The sequence below is a fragment of the Pan troglodytes genome, chromosome 19 (genome assembly GCF_028858775.2).
Source record: "Pan troglodytes isolate AG18354 chromosome 19, NHGRI_mPanTro3-v2.0_pri, whole genome shotgun sequence".
Classification (NCBI taxonomy): domain Eukaryota; kingdom Metazoa; phylum Chordata; class Mammalia; order Primates; family Hominidae; genus Pan; species Pan troglodytes.
The window spans coordinates 38,421,223-38,441,394 of NC_072417.2; the positions used below are offsets into that span (position 1 = coordinate 38,421,223).

At 51.0% G+C, this 20,172-nt stretch overlaps 1 protein-coding gene across 31 annotated transcripts in view; it reads left to right on the forward strand.

Annotated features, from left to right (window-relative positions):
- MYO18A (myosin XVIIIA) overlaps nt 1–20,172 on the forward strand; it is a 136,038-nt gene that overhangs the window by 49,112 nt on the left and 66,754 nt on the right. For 4 of the 31 annotated variants that reach the window (XM_063798813.1, XM_063798815.1, XM_063798817.1 and 1 more), the window contains exon 1: nt 20,065–20,144. The exons of 25 other annotated variants lie outside the window; for them this stretch is intronic. Coding sequence is in view for 2 of the 6 variants with exons in the window: in XM_063798811.1 (XP_063654881.1) it covers nt 20,139–20,144 (6 nt within the window). In the remaining 4 variants the exon portion in view is untranslated. Of the gene's footprint in view, nt 1–20,064; nt 20,145–20,172 lie in introns of those variants that run through there. 2 more of the 31 variants (XM_063798811.1, XM_063798812.1) reach the window with 1 other exon arrangement.

A 20,172-nucleotide genomic window follows, 5' to 3' on the forward strand; every position in this document is an offset into this window, starting at 1 on the left:
GATTAAATAAACAAAATATAATCTTTCCTTGAGGAAGCATAGACCTAAGTAAAGAAATGCAAAGCTGCTATCGCAGAAGTCTGTGCAGGCATACAGTGGGGCAGGAGGAAATTCTGCCTGGGGGAAGTGGGGGGCAATCAGGAGAGGCCTCCTGGTGAAGGTGACCTGTGATCTCTATGAAATAGGCCTATTCTATCCTCCCAGAGGTTGAGAAGGTTAAGTTGGAGAAAGATGCATACCCAGTGAATTCACTCCAATTGCCTCTGAGAAGCAGAATAGAATTGCAGGCTGAAAGGAGACTTGCTTTTTATTCTGTATATTTTGTGGGTCTTTATATAAGGTAAGCATGTTTATGTTAGGCAAGTTCACGTATGTGAGATGTTGGCAGGTGGTAAATGCTTAGAAACATTAGTACCCTTCCCTTCCCTGTGCCCAGTCTCTAAAGCCATCCTGGGAGGGTAATTTTGCAGCTTCTTTAATGAATCCATCCTAGTGTTCACCCATCCTTGCTCCTGAGGTTTTCTGATGCTTTCGTCTGGATTTTCCTGTAGCCCTAGCCTTATAGACAGCCATCTGAAGGGAGAGATGGCCTTCTGGGTGCTTCCTATCCTTTTCTAGCTTATTAGAGGCCAGCTTCTCGGGCCTGCAGGCTTGGCCATTGGTGGCCCTGCAGGAGATGGGCAAGTCAGGGTTGCCTGCATCTGGGAGAAGGACAGGAGAGCCCTTTTGCTGTAGGGGAAGCCCTAGACCCCTGGGTAGAAACTGTATGAGCCTCATCAACCTTGTCCCTAGGGTACCTGGCTGCTGCCAGGAGTGGGGCCTGCAGGATTCCAAGGGAAGACTCAAAATGGTCTTGCCTCTAGGTCTGCCAGGCCGGGTTTGGAGCACTGGGCTTTCCTAGGGCCTTCTGTTGGTGGTGGAGCAGCTGTATGCTGCCTGGCTCAGTGTTCTACAATGCTTCTGTTCCTGATTTTACTGCAAGTGATCCTTGGAGCGTTTTTGTTTTGTTTTGTTTTGCTTTGGGTTTTTGGTTTCTGTTTCTGTTTTTTTGTTTGCTTTGTTTTTTTTTTTTTAAAAACAGGAAATTTGTCTTCATTTTGTGCCAAAGCTTCAGGCACCCCTGGCATCTGAGTCTCGCCATGTGAGAATCCTGGCTTGAGGGCTCGGTGAGGGACCCTATCTAAGTCCTTTAGGTAATGAAGGGCTGGGGGCAGGGGGCAGGTGTCAAGGGCATGGGACGTGGTGGGTGAAAGGTCTTTGGGATTGTCTATTGTGGAGTAGTGGGATGCATGGGACTGTCAGGGCGAAGCAGTGGACTAGATCATTTCCAGGGCTCCCTTCTCTGTCCTTGGAGGCACCATTCTGCCTTCTTCCTTATGAGATGCTCGATGAATTGCAGCCCTGGAGTACCGTGGCCATCCAGCCTGTGGGTGGTGGGCACAGTGCCCAGGCTGCACTGACCTGAGTATGGGTACATGACATGGTCATGGCTGCTTCTGTGGGCACAGCTTGGAGCCTTGGTGCAGGGGCAGGGTCTTAAAGGTAGCCTGCCCTTGGCTCTTCCTGTCATGGTCCCTTCCTGCCTGCCCTGACACCCCAAGTCACCCTGCCCTCTGCTCCCTTCTAATCTCTCTTATTTACATTGGAATGGTTCTGGAAAATACCAGATATGCAAACACCCTGACTGGGGGTGAGTGGGGAGTAGGGTGAAGGGGAGTGTGTGGCGGGTGGGAACACAAGTATTTTAAAAATGCTGCAAATCTCTACAGCATTTCCCAGAAACCACAGGCACGCGCTGCCTGCCAGCAGGGCTCCCGCCACCCCACTGCACTAAGCTGCTGTATTCTACTCACTGCAGTCTTGGGGGGACGGTGGGGACTGGTGACCCAGCTGAGGTGAGGGCTCCCCTGCTGCCTGGGCAGGCAGCCTGGCGCCTCCATTGTCAGTCCTGGGCAGCGGGTATGGTTGTGCCTCAGGCATCTGGCAGCACTGAGGACGCCCACCATGCCAGACAGCCACTGGGAAAGAGCGGAGTTTTCAGGGCCCCCACCTCTGCTGTGCAGTTTGATGGGGGGCAGCCAATTCAAGAGTCCCGCATGGTGTTTGGCAGCAGCTTCTGTTCTGTTAAATACAGGGGACAGTGTTAGCAAAGCTTATTTTTTCAGTTGTGGGCTCTAGTTTGGTTGGGAAACTATTTCCTTAGACCTGGGTCACCCCTCGGGCTCCCTTAATCTCCCGCCATATGTTCTCCAGAATCAGGGCATGGCGTTCTGCCCTGGTGCGACTCAGCCTGGTTGCTTTGCACAGACTCTGGGCCAGGGCAGGATGTCGGTGTTTGCCGGGTGTTCGCCGGGTGTTTTCTGTGGCGCTCAGTATGGTGCATAGTGTAGACACGTGCCCTAGGTGGTGTTTAATTGATCTGGGTAAGACTCAGCCAAGGCAGGGCACAGTGGCTCACGTCTATAATCCCAGCACTTTGGGAGGCTGAGGTGGGCAGATCGCTTGAGCCTAGGAGTTTGAGACCAGCCTGGGCAACATGGCAAAACACCATCTCTGCAAAAAATACAAAAATTAGCCAGAGGTGGTAATGCACACCTGTCCCAGTTACTTGGATGGCTGAGGTGGGAGGATCCCTTGAACCTGGGAGGTTGCGGCTACAGTGAGCCGTGATTATGCCATTGATTATGTCACTCAACTCCAGCCTGGGACACAGAGCAAGACCCTGTCTCGAAAGAAAAAAAAAAAGACTGAGCTAAACAGAAATGCCTTGGGGGAAGGGCATGAAAAGTTCTGGCAAGGTGAGGATCACGTCTAACATTCACTGTAGGTTAGGCACTGTTCTCAGTGTTTACATATATTCACTTATTTAATTTTCTCAACAACCCTTTGAAGGATCATAACAATCTGTTTTAAAGTGAGGAAACTGCATTACTGAGAGGTTAAAGTTAGGCAAATTGTGTAAGGTTGCACAGGTATTAAGTGACTCACCAGGACTTGAACTCAGGCCATCAGCTCTTGACTAGTCTGCTGTATAGGGGAGAGCAAGGCAGTATCCGGATATCCATATAAATCCACTGCCTAACTCAGACCTTCTGACTCCTGCTGCCCTGTCACTAAAAGCCTCTTCACCTCCTTGTCATCCTTCCAGAAGGAAACCAGGAGTGATGGGCCATTCTTGAGCTGTGGTGGTGTGCTGCAGAAGGGTGTGACCATTGCTCTCAGTGTCTCCTGAGGGTTAGCCAGAGGAAGTGAGCCCAAGTGGCAGCAGGCAGGATTCAATCCTGTGGGAGCCGGGAGAGGGAAGGGTGGAAGAGGGACGCCTTAAGAAGAGAAGTGGCACCTACATTGGCAGCATTTGATGTGGTCCCCAGGAGTGGAGGGCCATATGCTAGATCTGGGAGTCTGGGACGTTGCCCCTCTCACCTTTTTGGCCCATACTGGCATGCTAGTGCTGATCTCCATAGCACTTGGGGTGACAGGATCCCTGCAGTGTCACCTCTGACCAAGAGTGGGCTTGCCGTGTTGCTCAGGGCCACGCTGTTGTTTCCTCTGTGTGTTGTGGAAAAACAGTGGCGGAGCACAGCCTGGCAGAGGGCCTAGCAGTGGTGGGGGCAATGCAGGCTTCTCACTGGCGTCTACCCTTGAGCTCCTGCTGTTCCTTTTGTCTGTAGCCCCTTTCCCTGCCCTCCCTTGTACACTTCTACACATTGGCTTCAGTTTGAATATCACTTGTCCCTGATCCTCCCAGACCATGTCAGGTCCCCACCTGGCAACACCCCAGCCTTCTCATAGCATTCACAAGATGGTAATTACTGAGTTATCTCATTCCTTCTCCAGTGCTGGAGCACTGCATGAGGGCAGAGGATATTTGTTGAAGGAAAGAAATGGTTCTGTACTCAGGAACTGGTTTCTCATTCTCTCTGTTCGGTCTTCCAGACCAGAACCAAAACTTTAGCTCAGTTTTGGGTCCTGGACCCCTCCTGCTCTAACTGACCTTGGTGACTTGTCTCTAGGACCTTAGCGTGTCCCATCTCCACCCATGGACTGTTTCTTGCATGCCTGGGGCCTGGCATCTCTCACAGGACTGGAGGAGAGGCAGCTCTGTGGGCATCCAGGAGCAGGAGCCTGGGAAGGGAGGTCCTGGGGACAGGCTGCCTCCTGCCCCCACACAGGAGCCCACATGAAGGTGCCAGGCTTGGGTGAGAAGAAGATTCAGGATTACATGGGGGCTACGCAGTGTCTGTCTCAGACCTTGGAGGAATGCGCCTGTCTCACTGGCTGCAGGTCTCTGAGGGGCTGGAATGTGGCCCAGTGGGGCTTCCTCTTCCCTTCCGCTGCTCTCCCTGAACTGCCTTCATGCTGGAATGTCAGCAGGATGGGAATTTTCACAGCAAGGATCTTACCCAGTCACAGCAATGGATTCCAGCTGGAGCCTGGGGACAGCTCCCACACGTCCCTACCAGGGAGGAGAGAGTGGGTGCTAAGGCAGCCCCAGTTGCTCTGCTCCTGGGGCCCAGGCTCAGCTCCCATCCCCTCTGGGAGACAGTTTTGGTTCCTGGAACCTTCCCGCTCTGACTGGCCTAGGTGACTTGTCTGTAGGACCTTAGCATGTCCCTACTAGGCCAGGTCAGGGGGAACCTGGGCTTCTGGAGCTGTAGGGCTCAGGAGAGGGAGTGGGAGGCCTTGGAGCCCAGAGACTCCATCTCTGAGGAGAGAATGAGGCTGGCCATGTCCCACAAGGCCTTGCTACCTCTGGTGTGAACATGAGTCAGGGAGGGGAGCTGCCTCGGATTCCATCCTCAGGTGGGGCCAGGCCTCTGGACCCAGGTTCTCTGGCCTACTGGGGCCACCCAGCCTCGGTTGGAGGTGGCCCTGCCGAATTCATCACCTGTATCTGTCTTGTACTCTGTGGGTCCCGCAACACCTTCGGGGCCTGGTTCCCTCTCTTAGTGACCTTTCTGGCTCCTGTGCCCTTTGCCCCCGATCTCATTTCTGCTGGCTCCTCCCTCCCACTCCCATTTCTGCAGGGAGCTGACTCACTTCCTCCCTCCCTCCCCAGCACCTCTCACTGCCAGGCCCTGGGGCAAGCAGGGTCCACACAGGGCGGCAGGTCCTTCCCATGGAGCTCTTCTCTGGCAGCAGGACTGAGGCTGCCCCGGCCCTGGGGCAGAATAGGGCTGCATGTGTGGTGGGGAGGAGGCAGAGCTCTGTGCTGTAGGAAAGGCCAGATGTGGATGTCCCCAGAGCCTTGTTGCAATCAGGGTGGGACGTCAGGACACCTTGATGAACACTGCTCCGTGTCAGCCCCTGAGCCTGGTTCTGTGGAGAAGAAAGGCTGAAGATAGCACCCTGTGATGATGGAGCCTGTGCTTCTGCAAGGACAGAAGACATGTGCAGGAAGATCTATCTCAGCCCTGGGTGGCATGGGCTAGAGGCCAGGCAGTGACAGCACCGTCAGGCAGCATGAGACTGTCATGACTCTCCGTGACACCCAGTTTCATGCCCTGCCCCAACACATCAAGGGGAAAGTATCTAGAGATTCCAGTAGAACCTTCCAGGGACATGGCGAGGGGAAGGGTCTGATACCATCTCCTTGTGTGGTTAGTTCTTCCTGCTGGGGGCCCTTCCCTCATGCCCCTGCCCCTCCTTCATGTGTGGACTGCTTTGGTTGTGAAGCTGATTGCAGAAGCACTGGGCTCAGAGCAGTAAAAGATTTCCTCCCCGGCTGGGCTGGCATCTTCTGCCTCGCCCTCCCCAGAGCTGTCCAGGCTGTGGGAGCTAGTGTGCCTGGCACTTCAGGCATGGGGGGAACCCAGCATGTGCTGAGCCTGGCACAGCCCTGCCTCCTCTCAGCAGGCACCTAGGTTCCCTAAAGGACACGGGCACAGGCTGGGTCGAGTCCCCACTCACTTGGCCATGCCTCAAGATCAACAGAGGCAAGAGGGAAACTGGGCCCCCTGCCTGAGAAGCCTGGGGGGACTGCTGTGGCCTGTCTTCCTGGAATCGGTGACCAGCAAACATCCCTATTCCCCTTAGCACTTGGCTTTGCCTGGCAGAGCCCCGATTGCCCTGGCAGCCTGAGATTCTGGCCTCAGGATTTCTGAACAAGAAAAGGGGTTTCTTGCTTAGATGAGGTGAGGGGCAGGCAGGAATGAAGCCTTCTCCTAGGGGTACCAGCCTGACCACCTCACCCCAAATGCCCTTGCCCTCCCTCGAGGGAGGCGAGCCACCCTGTGCGGGCACACTGAGGCCTGTCTACACGCCTCTCCCGGGGCTGCCTGATCACTCTTGCCTCCACCCATCATCACCTAACTTCGACCTGGGGAAGAGAACCACAGAACTGGGTTCTGTGGCAGGACACCCAGCTTAGGAATGGCCTAGGTGCCACATACACACGCGCGCACACACACACACACACACTGCAGAATTTAGAGTGGGTTGTCCTTTTCTCCCAGACCCCTCCAATTTCTGCCATTTACTTCTAGCCCTTTCCTTCTCTGTCCAGAGGAAAGCAGCTGGCTTCGCACCAGAGGACTTTGTCTCTGGGGTAGGGGAATCAGTTTTCCTGCTTTAATCAGGGCTTTGGGGTCCTCCCCCAGCCCCCTTGTCTTCCTTTGATGACTGATTTTGAGGTCTCTCTTCTGTGCTCTAAAAGAGGGACCCATCTTATAAAGGGTCCTCTACCCTTTGTCCCGCCCATTTTCTTCAAAATCCCAAAACTGCTGCTCTCATTGTTGCTGTAGAAACAGATGCTTGTCAAACATGAAGTTGCTTGGAAGGACTAGTTTTGGCTGCAGGAACTGCTTTCAGCTCATCTGGGGAGGAGAGAGGAGGAAGAGAGGAGGAGAGAGAGAGAGGGCCCTAGGCAAGGACCCACAGGTGAGGAGTTGTGTGTGGTTGCAAAGGTGTTGTTAACACATTGCTAAGTATTGGCTACAGCTTGGCCTCTGGAGCCAGACTGCTTGGGTCTGAATCCTGGCCATGCTGCCTACTGGCTGAGTGACCTTGGGCAGATTATTTAATTCCTCTGTGCCTCATTTTCCTCATCTATGAAATGAGAATAATCATAGTAGTTTTAGTCCAGTGTGGTTGTTCATGCCTGTAACCTGAACACTTTGGAAGGTTGAGGCAGGAGGATCACTTGAGCCCAGGAGTTCAAGACTAGCCTGGGCAACATAGACAAGCCCAGACAACATGGTGAGACCCCATCTCTATTAAAAATACAAAAATTAGCTGGGCATGGTGGTGTGTGCCTGTAGTCCCAGTTACTCAGGAGGCTGAGGTGAGAGGATTGCTTGAGCCCAGGAGTTTGCTGCAGTGAGCCGTGATTGCACCACTGCAGTCCATCCTGGGTGTCAGAGCAAGACCCTGTCTCAAACAAACAAGCAAACACAAAATAATAGTACTTTCCTTGTAAGGTTGTCCTGAGGATTAAATGAATCAATACATATAAACCACTTAGAGCAGTGCCTCAAAATAGTGCCTAGAGTCAGTGAGCATTGGCCAGGCATGGTGGTTCACACCTGTAATCCCAGTGCTTTGGGAGGCTGAAATGGGAAGATCTCTTGAGGCTAGGAGTTCAAGACCAGCCTGGGAAAGATAGTGCTACTTTGTACAAAAAGTAAAAATATTAGCCCAGTGTGGTGGTGCATGCCTGTCCTAGCTACTTAGGAGGCTGAAGCAGGAGGATCGCTTGAGCCCAGGAGTTTGAGGCTGCAGTGAGCCATGATCACACCACTGCACTCCAACCTGAGTGACAGAATGAGATCCTGTTTAAAAAAAAAAGAAGAAGTGAACATTATCATCATCCTCATTAATCTGTCTCTGGTACGTCAGGAAGCACTGGTGCCTGGTAGCTTGGTACCCGCAGGAATGTCACAGGTGCTGTTCCTGTTAATGGCTCAGCTCTGCTCACGGGGAGTGTTGGAGAACTGCTTTATTCTTGTCCCCACGCTGATGCTTATGCCCAAAGTGCCTTTCAGGTAGAGATGGGGAACAGGCCTAAGCTTACTCAGGGCTGCACAGTAATCTTAGCGAGGGATTGCTTTGGCCTGAGTTTCCAATCTGGTCTGAAGTTTGATTCCAGTTTTTAAAATTGGGCTGCTTTCTCTGTGACTCCCTCCAGTCAGATTCTTAGCTGATGGCAAGACCTCTGGAGTACCAGGTGTCTTTCTACCTATTTGTTTTCCATTTGAACAAACTTACCCTACTTTTTGGTCTTTCTACAATTTATTTTGTTTCTTCACACCTGTCTTGCTCCTGACAGCCCATTTAGATTAGGACTAAGCAGGAATTGAAGCATAAAACAGAAAGACAGTCCTGACCTGCCAGTTCCAGAGTCTGTCCTCTGCTCCTTCCACCACCCATATGAGCATGCCTAGACTCTCCCACTTGTGATTTTTACTGCAGCAAAACCTCCAGTGAAGTCTCTGTGATGGAACACAACAGTGGTCAGACCCGCCAATCTGTTCCTTTGCTCTTCTGTGGATGCGGGGCTGGGGGGCTTCTCTGAGCCTCCTCTCCAGCATGTCAGATATGTCCAGAGTCCATTCTCCACCGTGTCCTCCCCTTCCTACTCCTCCTTTGCTTCATCTAGTTGGTGACACAGGGAGGTGTCCAGTTATGGGCCTCACTGCTCCATGGCAGAAATCCTGGCATGCCCTGGATGAGGCTTCATTGGCCTTATTTGCTGTTGAAAGTTCAGGATTCTGTTGGGACTTCTGATTCTATAGGAGTACTAACATCAGATAAGTCCTGCAGCGGGTGGCTTGGGGAAGCCCTCAGGCCACTGCATTCCAGATGTCTTATTCGTGCTTGGCCCAGAGAATGCAGAAACAAGGAACCATTGTGTGATTGTGCAGGCACTGAGGGGCTTTCTCCCAGGCCTGGGACGCCTTGGGGTGGGAGTAGGTTTCCATTCAGCCTTGGCTTCTGCTCCCAGCTGGGTATTAAATTGTGACTACAGTCCCCTCCTCCACCTCTTTTGGAGGCCTAGGGAACAAGGCAAGGCATGTGTGGATAGGAGTCTAAGCAGACTCTGGGGTGAGGAAGGGAGACAACAGCAGGTAGGCGGGGGCATCATCTGAAGGAGGCATTGGTAGAGGGACCAGGACACACTGAAAGGGAACCTCTAGACCAGACCTGCCCAACAGAACAATTTGCAAGGGTGGAAATGGTCTATAATGCTATCCAACTTAGTAGGAACTGAACCTTAAATTTTATTTGATTTTAATTTAATCAGAAGTATCCTCATTGTTTCCATTTAACTGGAATTTTTTCTGAGACAGGGTCTTGCTCTGTCACCCAGGCTAGAGTGCAGTGGCACCATCACAGTTCACTGCAGCAAACTCTTGGGCTTGAGTGAGCCTCCCACCTCCCCCTCCCAAGTTGCTGGGACCACACTTGGCTAATTAAAAAAATTTTTTTTTGTAGAGACGGGGTCTCACTGTGTTGCCCAGGCTGGTCTTGTGTTAACAACACCTTTGCAACCACACGCAACTCCTGACCTGTGGGCCCTTGCCTGGGGCCCTTTCTCTCCTCCTTTCTTCCTCCTCTCTCCTCCCCAGATGAGCTGAAAGCAATTCCTGCAGCCAAAACTAGCCCTTCCAACCAACTTCATGTTTGACAAGCATCTGTTTCTACAGCAACAATAAGAGCTACAGTTTTGGGATTTTGAAGAAAATGGGTGGGACAAAGGGTAGAGGACCCTCTATAGGGTCTTTCAGAGGCACAGAAGAGAGACCTCAAAATCAGTCATCAAAGGAAGACAAGCGATCTTGCTGCCTAGACCTCCCAAAATGTTGGGATTATGGGCATGAGCCATAACACCCGGCCAGCTTCAATTTGAATAGCCACTCATGGCTAGTAGCTACCATATTGAACAGTACGGCTCTAAACAGCTCCCAGAAAGAAATAGTTGGGTGTTCTTGAAGGTTTGTTTCCTCCTTCAGAGTCCCCCTGGTGAGGCAGGGGATGGTGGCATTTCCCCTTCCTCTCAAGAAGGAAGAGCTGTCCTCTCTGGCAGTTTCTACACCTCAACCACCACCAGCTCTGGAATCCTAATGCCCCAGGGCCAGCAGGTCCCTGGCTGTGTGCCGCCACAACTGGGGCAGCGCTTCCTTTCCTCGCCAAGGATGTCTTCTGCCCAGCTTTGTAACACACAGGTACTCACATGCCCCAGTGGATTTGGCCCAGGCTGTTAGCACAGAGGTGGTGGGTTGGTAGGCAAGGTAGAGGCTTTTGCTTCTTCCTGTTTCTATGGACATAGGGTTTGTGCTTTATTTTTTACTTCAGAGGGTTTTAGAAACAGGCCCAATAGGGGCTCCAGAGGTGAACACACAGATTCTCAAATATTTATTGGATGTCCAGTGTTACGAGGAACCTGAGGCTTGTCTAGAAGAACTTCTCTGACTTTGAGAATAAGCACCACAGGCCTCCATCTCTCACACCCAGGAAGACCTGACTGATATTTTATTTAAATTGCTGTGGCTGACCCTTAAGCTGGCTTCCTTTTTTTTTCTTCTGTGGAAATGGAGAAGAGTTGTCATTTATATGAAAAACAGAACAATGCTTCATTATGTTTATTCCCTCCTGTCTACCGGGGGGGGGGGGAGGGGGGGGGGTAGGAGAACATAGTGCATGTGGTACATTTAGGAGACCCAGAAGTGACCCAAGTCCTGATGAGATGTGGGGCAGGGCTGTGGAGGATTTTGGGAAACGATCCTCAAGGCTGGCTCATGGCTTTGGGCCTTGGGGGAGCTTGGCAAAGCAGAGGCAATTTGGAAATCCCCGGGGGCCATGAGGAAATCCCCAGCAGCTGAGAGAGCAGCAGGCCTGCTGTCGGGCCAGTCAGGTGGTCCCTGCAGTCGGCCGCATATGCCTGCCTAGTCTTTGGGGATTGACTCAGGGTCTTGGCAGAGAGGACAAGCCCAGGCGTCCCTACTTGGGCTCTGTGCCCGAAAAGGTGTGGTGGCACATGGCTCTGAGCAAACTGATGGGTGTGCCAATGCAGGGACTGGGTGGGTGTAGGGGCTGGGGGGAGTGTCAGAGCCCCAAGCCTCGGCGACCACCTCTGGGGCAGTGATCTGTGGCTCGCCGTCCCATACCCACTGACCTTCCTGATTGCTTGTCCTGGGCCCCTCTCTAGAACAGGCTTTCCTGGCGTCTTTTGACCTTGCATTCATGTATTCATTCATTTATTCCATCAATAAGCATTTACTGAATGCCTACTATATGTAGGAACTGTTTTAGGTTCTGGGGATAGAGCGGTGATAAAAACAAAGTGGGCACCGAGCTCATCCCTGCCTCTTCTTGCCGTACGCGTCCTGGGGACGGCGAGAGGCCATCTTGCCGCCGCAGCCCCCTCGGGCCGGAGCTCCTGGGGGACGCCTCCTGGGGGTGGGGCCCGGAGGCCGGCCTGGCGGAGGTGAAAGCGGCCCCAGCAAAGCGGGAGGGTAGATGAGAAGGGGGCTGCCACCCTCTGCTGGGCGCCAGCGGCGCTGCAGGGCGGAGCTTCCAGGGCTCTAGGCGCATGTGCTGGGCCTGGCCCCACCCCCTTGGCCCCGCTCAGGCTCCGGCTGGCTGGTGGGCCAACCCGGGAAGTGCCGCCGCGGGCCTGGGGCTGACTCGGCCCTCACAGACCCTGACCCGTGCGTAGGGTGCTGAGTGGCTGGGGTGGCCCTGGGCATGCGCCGTTGGTCACTCCAGGTTTCCTCTCAGCCCTCCTTCTCCTCTCTGAGACCATCCCTAGGCTTCTTAAAGGGAGTCTGCCCTATAACCCTTCAGAATCCACTGGCTATCGGCACTGGTAGAATTTCATAAAAAATCTTGGCACCTCAATACCAATCGCTGTCTCCTAACACTACTGTTTCATACGAGGTGACATTTTGTTACTTACACACACACACACACACACAAAAGAATAAAGGATAATTCCTCCCAAGAAAGGGAAGGGACTCCTGCGCTGGCATTTTCTTTGAGACAGGTGTAGACTCTAGTACTGGCCCTAGGGCTGGTGCTGAGGACCTCTGAAGTGGTCATCCTGGAAGTGCACCTGCCACCCTAGTGGCTGGGCCCTCCCACTTCAAAAGCAAGTGCTCCAGGCCCTCCTGGCCCTGAGCTCTGAGTGCTTTAAACAGGACTCTCCCCAACTCCCTAAATAGAGTTCTATTATTGACACTTTACACACCGCAAATTTGTAATACAAGGATCATATAATTAGTACCCATTTATGGCAACAGTGCTTATAGACTTTTTTTTAGGAGTTTCGATTTACAGGGGAACTAGAGGGACAAATGGGGTCAGAGAAGTATTCTTTTGTTAAGATATATTTTGTTAAGATATATATATCTCATTGTTAAGATATATCTTAACAAAATATATCTTCCCAAGCTTTAAACCTTGGTATCTTTCCTTACTTTTCTCAATCTCCACCCAGACCCGCTTGTGCCCATTTCCCATTCTTCCCCAAATAGTCACCAAGTCCAGCTTATTTTTTCTCTTGAGTCACCCTCTCTTCCCCATCAACTGCCAGAATCCTAGGCAGACCCTTCTTATCTCTCATTTGGCATCACCTTTTACCTTGACTTCCTTTTTTTTTTTTTTTTTTTGTCACCCAGGCTGGAGTGCAGTGGCATGGTCGTAGCTCACTGTAATCTGTAACCTTGAACTCCTGGGCTCAAGTGATTGATCCTCCCACCTCAGCCTCTGAAGTAGCTAAGACTACAGTTGCAGGCCACCACGCCTGGCTAATTTTTAAATTTTTTGTAGACGGGTCTCTGTGTTTCCCAGGCTGGTCTTGAACTCCTGGTCTGAAGTGATCCTCCTGCCTCTGCCTTCCAAAGTTTTGGGATTACAGGTATGAGCCACCATGCCTGACTACCTTGACTTTCTAATGTTCTTTCACCTTCCAGCCTCCTTTCTCCTCCTCTTGCATCCTGTTAGCTCAGAATGTTTTTTGGTTTTTGTTTTTTGTTTTTAGGCAGGGTCTCTCACTCTGTCACCCAGGCTGGAGTGCAGTGGTGTGATCATGACTCACTGCAGCCTTGACCTTCCCTGGGCTCAGGTGATCCTCCCACTTCAGCCTCCCAAGTAGCTGGGACCACAGGCATGCCACCACCACACCCAGCTAATTTTTGTGTTTTTTGTAGAGATGGGATTTTGCCATGTTGCCCAGGCTGGTCTTGAACTCCTGAGCTCAAGCAATCTGCCTTCCTCGGCCTCCCAAAGTGCCGGGATTACAGGAATAAGCCACCATGCCTGACCTGCTCAGCATTCTTAAGGCACAGGTTAAATCATGCCCCATCACTCTCCAAAAGCTTGTTGTGCCTCCCATTGTTTTCCAGGCAGGTGGTGGTGTGTAAGGAGCTGGGCTCTGGAATCTGAACAATCTGAGTTCAAATCACCTGGCCAGTCACAATCTGTGTGATCACAGGCAATTATTTAACCTCTGTAAACCCCGTTTCCCCATTCCACAATTCCCCTTCTCATTACCTCGCAGGGTTTTGAGAGGAAAACCAGTAGCATGTGCCTGGCCATGGCTAGTGCTTGGTGTGTACCTTCTTGTTCCTTTGACTGCCCACCTTGCTTTCATCTCAGGTACAGCTCTTTCAGGTGAGAGTAACAGAAAGCCCAGCTCAACTGGCTTAAAAAGAAGGTATGTGTTGTCACCAGTATCTGAAAAGTCCAGCAGTAGAACCGGCTACAGGCTCAGCCTTATCTGGAAACATTAACAGTGTGACCAAGACCTGACCTTTTCTGTCTCTCACCCCATCTTCTAGGCAGCCTTGGTCCTCAGACAAGTAATTGCAAAATGTCACAGCCCCAGGTTCTAGTTGTGTGGATAGAGATGTGTGACTCTTTGAATAATCCCCAAGTTTCATTATGTATCCTTGAAACTGATTGGGTCACATGCCCTCCATGAACCTATAGCCTGAGGATATTCTTATTGGCCAGGATATTCTTATTGGCCAGGGCGAAGTCATGTGCTGGGGTGGGTCCCCAGAGGGGAAAATGGAGTGCTATAATCAGAGGATGGAGGAATGGGTGGTGGGCAGCAGAAACAACACATGTCCACTACAGCACACACTTGCTTGATTTGAGACCCAGCTTCCTTCCCAGCTTTATCCCTCCTTGGTTTCCTATATGTGTCATACATTTCTTCCAGACTTACTGTCCACATCTCATGCTTTTCCACTTCTTTGCCTTTTATTTTATTTTATTTTTATTTTATTTTTTTGAGATGGAGTCTCTCTCTGTCGCCCGGGCTGGAGTGCAGTGGCGTGATCTCAGCTCACTGCAACCTCTGCCTCCCGGGTTCAAGTGATTCTCCTGCCTCAGCCTCCTGAATAGCTGGGATTACAGGCACATGCCACCACGCCTGGCTCATTTTTGTATTTTTAGTAGAGACGGGGTTTCACCATGTTGGCCAGGCTGGTCTCGAGCTCCTGACCTCAGGTGGTCCGCCCACCTCGGCCTCCCAAAGTGCTGAGATTACTGGCGTGAGCCACCACGCCTGCCTGGCCCCTCTTTGCCTTTTCTTACACTACTTCTTCACCCTGGAATTCCCTTCCTACCTCATTGCCACATTATAACATTTCTCTCTTTCATTGGCCTAGCTCCAAGCTGTCTGTAAGCTGTCTACTTAATACCGTAACTGGAACAAATCTTTGCCTCTGAACTTCCCTAGACTGTTATTGACGTCCCTGTTGGAGCACTGAGCACATTCTGACTTGAATTTTAATTATTGGGGTACATTTGTTATCTCCTCTGCTGATCTGTACATTTTTTTAAATCAGGAAGTATTTAGTTGAAAACAAGAACTAAATTATCTTCTTTCACTCAGTCACTCAAACGTGCCTCATATTGTCTCTGAGCAGGGCCCAGTGCTAGGTGAGTGCTGGGGATAGAGCAATGAACAACACACAACCTCTGCCTCAGGAAGCTCAGTCTGTGGTAGGGAAGCTGAAAAAGAAGCAGGCACGGTGCTTCCCCACAGTGTTCGCCTTGAGGTATTACAGTTCACAGCTAGTTGAATAAGTGAACGACTTCCTCCAGCCCTCAGAGCCTCCTGTCTGGCCTGCCCCCAGCTCTGCTTAGCCACTCTGCCTGGTCAAGTGCCTGAAACAGAGCCAAGGACCTTCCACTCATCCACGCCACCAATGTGGGAGAGCAGAGCAGTTGAAGTTGTCACCACACATGGAGATCCCCTTGTTCCCCACTGTATTCCAGCCCGCTTATTGTGCGTGCACCGTTCAGATCAGTTGGTTAAATCCATATGGATTTTCGTGGAACACCTTTTGTGTGCCTAGTGCTGGGGAACGGGATGGGATATAAAGGAAGTAGGAAATGGTCCCAGCTCTCCAGGGAGAGCAGGCTTAAACATTCAACACGAATCGATTATCATTCAGAACATTAGTTATGCTGTATAGTCATGGCACGTGGACAGTAAATTTCAATAAGTTCAACTATATGGTTGTGAAAGAAACTATATTACTGTAGCCTAAAATTATAAAAATAATATTTTGTGTGTTTTTACTATATGCTGTACATGACTATTATGCTTTCCTGCAGCTATATTATATCAAATGGCATACTCAAAATCATGTGTACTATACTCTGTGAGCAGTTTAAGGGATTTTCAGGAGTTTTGGACTATATTCTATTTTTGCCTTACATGCTGACTTTGGAATCTAACCCCATATAGTGTGTGACTCCACTGTATATAATAGAGCACCATATTGAGTATAACCAAGAACCGTATGTATGTAATGTGTTCAGGTGTGGACAGTGAGTGCTATGGTTTATGATAATAATGATATTAATAATTTAATAACTATAATTTGCCAGGCCGCACATCAGTTGCTTTACATGTACTGCCTTTTCTATTCTTATAACAGCCTCATAAGGTGGATATCATACTATTTTAAGGCCAAAAAAGTAGAAACTCTAAGAAGTCAAGTAACTTTCCCTTAGGTCAGACAGCAAGAAAGAGGCTGGGATTCAGACCCAGGTGTGTCTGGCTGCCAAGCCCACGTTCTTTGCATTGCCGGGTGGGTCTTGGGTTTCAGGGAAGGCTTCATAAGGGAGGCAGGAGTTGAGATGGGCCTGGAGAGATGGAGAGGGTCAGCCAAGGTAGAGACACATTCGTAAGGAATGGCTCTGGTGGTGACAAGGGCAGGCAAATGACGGAGAGCCAGGCTGGCTGGGAAGAGGGAGAAGAGACTAGAAAAGTGAAAGTAAAGTCTGAGGAGGGGCCAGATTATAGCTTCCAGCTGTCCTTGGAGGCAAGCTGAGGGGCTTTGGGTGGCCTGGCTGGCTGTGGGAGTGTCCACATGGCCTCTGGAGCCATCAGTTAGACTCATCAAAGAAATGGACCATGCCCTGATATTGCACCACCACGCTTTGGGCAGCAGAGGGACTAGCTGTAGTTGCATGTGAAGCTGAGTGGAGACAGGCACACTGACAGACGAGTGACAGCTGATGGCCTAATGAGGTAGGGGACAAAAGAATTAAAAAGCAGACATATGGCCACAAAGGGCATCTGGCCTTCCTAATATAGGCATATGCAAGGCTTCAGCATGGTGGTGCCTAAGAGGGGCTGGTGCCCTTGGAGAGAGGCTGGGGCATTGGTGGGGCAGAAGCCAGGCTGCTGTAGCCAGGCCAGGAAGTCAGGAGTCATCATGGTGGAGATGGCGTGCCCTTCAGTACAGGATGGAGCAGAAATGGATTGGGTTCAAGAAGGAAAGCTCAGAGTGTGAGATCTTTGAGATGAATTAGGAGTGTTGTACTTAAGGAAGCAGGGTATATATGTTGGTTATTTTTAGGATTATAAATAGTATAGAATTTAGAAAATGACTTAAATCTTTTATCCCTTAAAAAGGGTAGGCTCCAGTTACCTGGAAATTTTGCTTACAATGCCTCATTTTTTCCCTCGCTTATGATCATAGGTAGATAATAATAGTTAAAATGTATTAAGGCCAAATGTGGTGGCTCATGCCTGTAATCCCAGCACTTTGGGAGGCTGAGGCAGGTGGATTGCTTGAGTGCAGGAGTTTGAGACCAGCCTGGGCAACATAGGGAAGCCCCATCTGTGCAAAAAAAAAAAAAAAAAAAAAAAAACCTACATGGTGGCACGGTGGTGCATGCCCAGGAGATGGAGATTTCAGGGAACCAAGATAGTGCCACTGCACTCCAGCCTGGGCAAAAGAGCTTTTGTTTGTTTGTTTTGTTTTAAGTATTGAAAATGAATGTGCTGGACACTGTTCTCAGAGCTATGTATGTACTAATTCTTTTAACCCATGTAATAACCCCATGTGGTAGGTGCTATTATTTTCCCATTTTACAAATGAAGAAATTGAAGCACAGAGGCTGGGCATGGTGACTCACGCCTGTAATCCCAGCACTTTGGGAGGCCAAGGCGGGCAGATCACTTGCGGTCAGGAGTTCAAGGCCAGCCTGGCCAAAATGGTGAAACCCCGTCTCCACTAAAAATACAAAAATTAGCTGGGCGTGGTGGCGCATGCCTGTAATCCCAGCTACACAGGAGCCTGAGGCACAAGAATAGCTTGAACCTGGGAGGCGGAGGTTGCAGTGAGCCGAGATGGAGCCACTGTACTCCAGCCGATAGAGTGAGTGAGACTCTATTTCAAAAAATAAAATACAAATGAAAAGAAGTTGAAACACAGAGAGATCAAGTTGTGTAGTTTACTTCATGCAAGAGCTGAGATTAAACCAGGCCGTGTGGCCCTGGAGGTCATACTCCTAACCATGGTATGCTGTGAATCATTCCTTTCAAGCCATGCTTCTCAGACTTTAATGTGCCTCAGCATCACCTGGAAGCCTAGTTAAAACACAGATGCTGCACCCCATATCCAGAGTTCTTGGTTCAGCAGGTCTGGGTTGGGTTCCTGGAATTTGCATTTCCAACAAGTCCCCAGGGGATGCCCACGCTGCTGGCCTGAGAACTTGGAGAACCAAAGCCTTTTCACATACATTATGTACCAGTCTCATACTGGTTGGGTAAGAGTCAGTAAAGGTGTAATCCTCATTTTACAGATAAGGGAAATTTAAGTCACCTGCCTGTGTTCACACAGCTAAATCATTCATTCATTCACTCATTCATTTAACAAATGGACATTTCTGTGCTAGGCCTTATGCTGACCTTAGAGTCTTGCAGTTCTCAGCCTTGGCTGCATGTAAGAATCACCTGGGGAGCTTTTATCAATAAAAAATCCCAGTGTCCAGCCGGGCGCAGTGGCTCACGCCTGTAATTCCAGCACTCTGGGAGGCCGAGGCGGGTGGATCACGAGGTCAGGAGATTGAGACCATGGTGAAACCCCGTCTCTACTAAAAATACAAAAAATTAGCTGGGCATGGTGGCAGGCACCTGTAGTCCCAGCTACTCGGGAGGCTGAGGCAGGAGAATGGCGTGAACCCGGGAGGCAGAGCTTGCAGTGAGCCGAGATCACGCCACTGCACTCCAGCCTGGGCGACAGAGCGAGACTCCGTCTCAAAAAAAAACAAAAACAAAAAAATCCCAGTGCCCAGGCCCCTGCTCCCAGACCAATTATGTCAGAAACTGAGAGGGAAAGGGTGGGCTCCAGGCATCAGTATTTTTTTCAAGTTCCCCAGTGGATTTCAGTGAGCAGTTGAGGCTGGCACCATTGTTCTAAGTAGCCACTGAAGATGTGAAGACCTGTGACACTGCACGTGCTTCAGAAGGGCCAGATGCTTCCCCTGGGGAGACATCCCACTCCCTAGAGAGCAGGACACAAGTGCCGTGTCCTAAGAGTCTGTGTATGTGACTGTATGACAGTGAGACTTGGACAGCGCATGGCAGGTAGGAGGCAGGGCTGGGTTTCCATCCTCTCTGGCAGTGCTTACCAATCTTTTCATGGAGAAAGTCAGACAATGTATAGAACCAATGGCCCTTAGAGCTGGCCAGGGGCAAGAAGCATGGGGTGTATGCCAGACTGGTTAGGAGGTGGTTCTGTATCAGGGCTTCCTAGCACCACCCCCACCCCATTTTTTTTTTTATATCCTAAAGAGGAAGAGGGAGGCAATGACTGTTTCCTTTTTTCTGCAGAGCTGACGGCTTCTGAGACTTGCTCTCCCTGTCTTTTGGCCCCTTGACATTCTGTTCTCCAGCTCCCATTTCAGCGTCTCAGCGGGTCCCTAGTCCTGGTCTAGGCATCCCATGGTGCTAACTGGAGAGCCAGGCCAGGATTTCTCTTCACAAGAAACACTGGCTTTTCACAGGCAGCCATCACTCATTGGCTAGACACCCATGACTTCCTCTGTCTGCAGGGCTGAGGCCCACCCCACCCTCCTCTCTGCCTGTGCAGTCCCTGGCGTCTGTGGAGGGGAGAGGGATGTAAACAAAGAGAGTGCAATTGATTCTCTGCATGTCCCCTGTGTGCTGATGGCAGTGGGGCAGTAAGTGGGCCTGCCCGTGTGGGTCTCTGCTCCTGCCAGACCTTACAGGACTGCTTTGCGGCTGCTGTTTGGGCACAGTGTGCAGTGGGCCCCGTGTGTTGTCTTGGATGTGACGTTAGTGGCTGTCTTGGCCTCTGCCGCAGTAATTAGATGGCTAGGGTAGGCCTATGATTTGGGTGTTCTCAAGAACACTGTGTTGATTGAATGTTCGTGCATGCTGGTGTGTGTGTGTGTGTGTGTGTGTGTGTATACGTGTACATGTACATGAGTGCACATGTGCTTGTCTCAAGCTTGGCCTGTGGGGCCGGGGGCTGCAGGTCTCAAATTCCTCTGCTATTTTTAGGAGCCATATCAGCCCAGCTGTCCCGGAGCTGGGGTGTGTGTCCATAGGCAAGTCTCACCCTCCCTGTCCTTGCCCTAACCCCCTAACACTGCCTGCCCCCCACCCCAATGGCTTTACCCTAAGAGCCTTCTCCTTCCCTTCCACACACGCTGCTGTATCACCCTCTCCCTCCTGGCATACCTGATACCCGCAGTCCTCCGGGCTGCTGGCTCCAACTAGGGCTGGGCAGCTCGGGACGGGAGGGGCCGGGGAGAGGGCGGGAACTGGGCGGGGCCACAGCCTGTGCTATTTTGAGCTGCTAACGGAGCCAGAGCAGCATCAGAGCGGAGTCTCCTTGCTCTGGGCTGCTCCAGGCCAGGCTATGCGGGTGAGTGTCCCTCTGACCCCCCACCCCG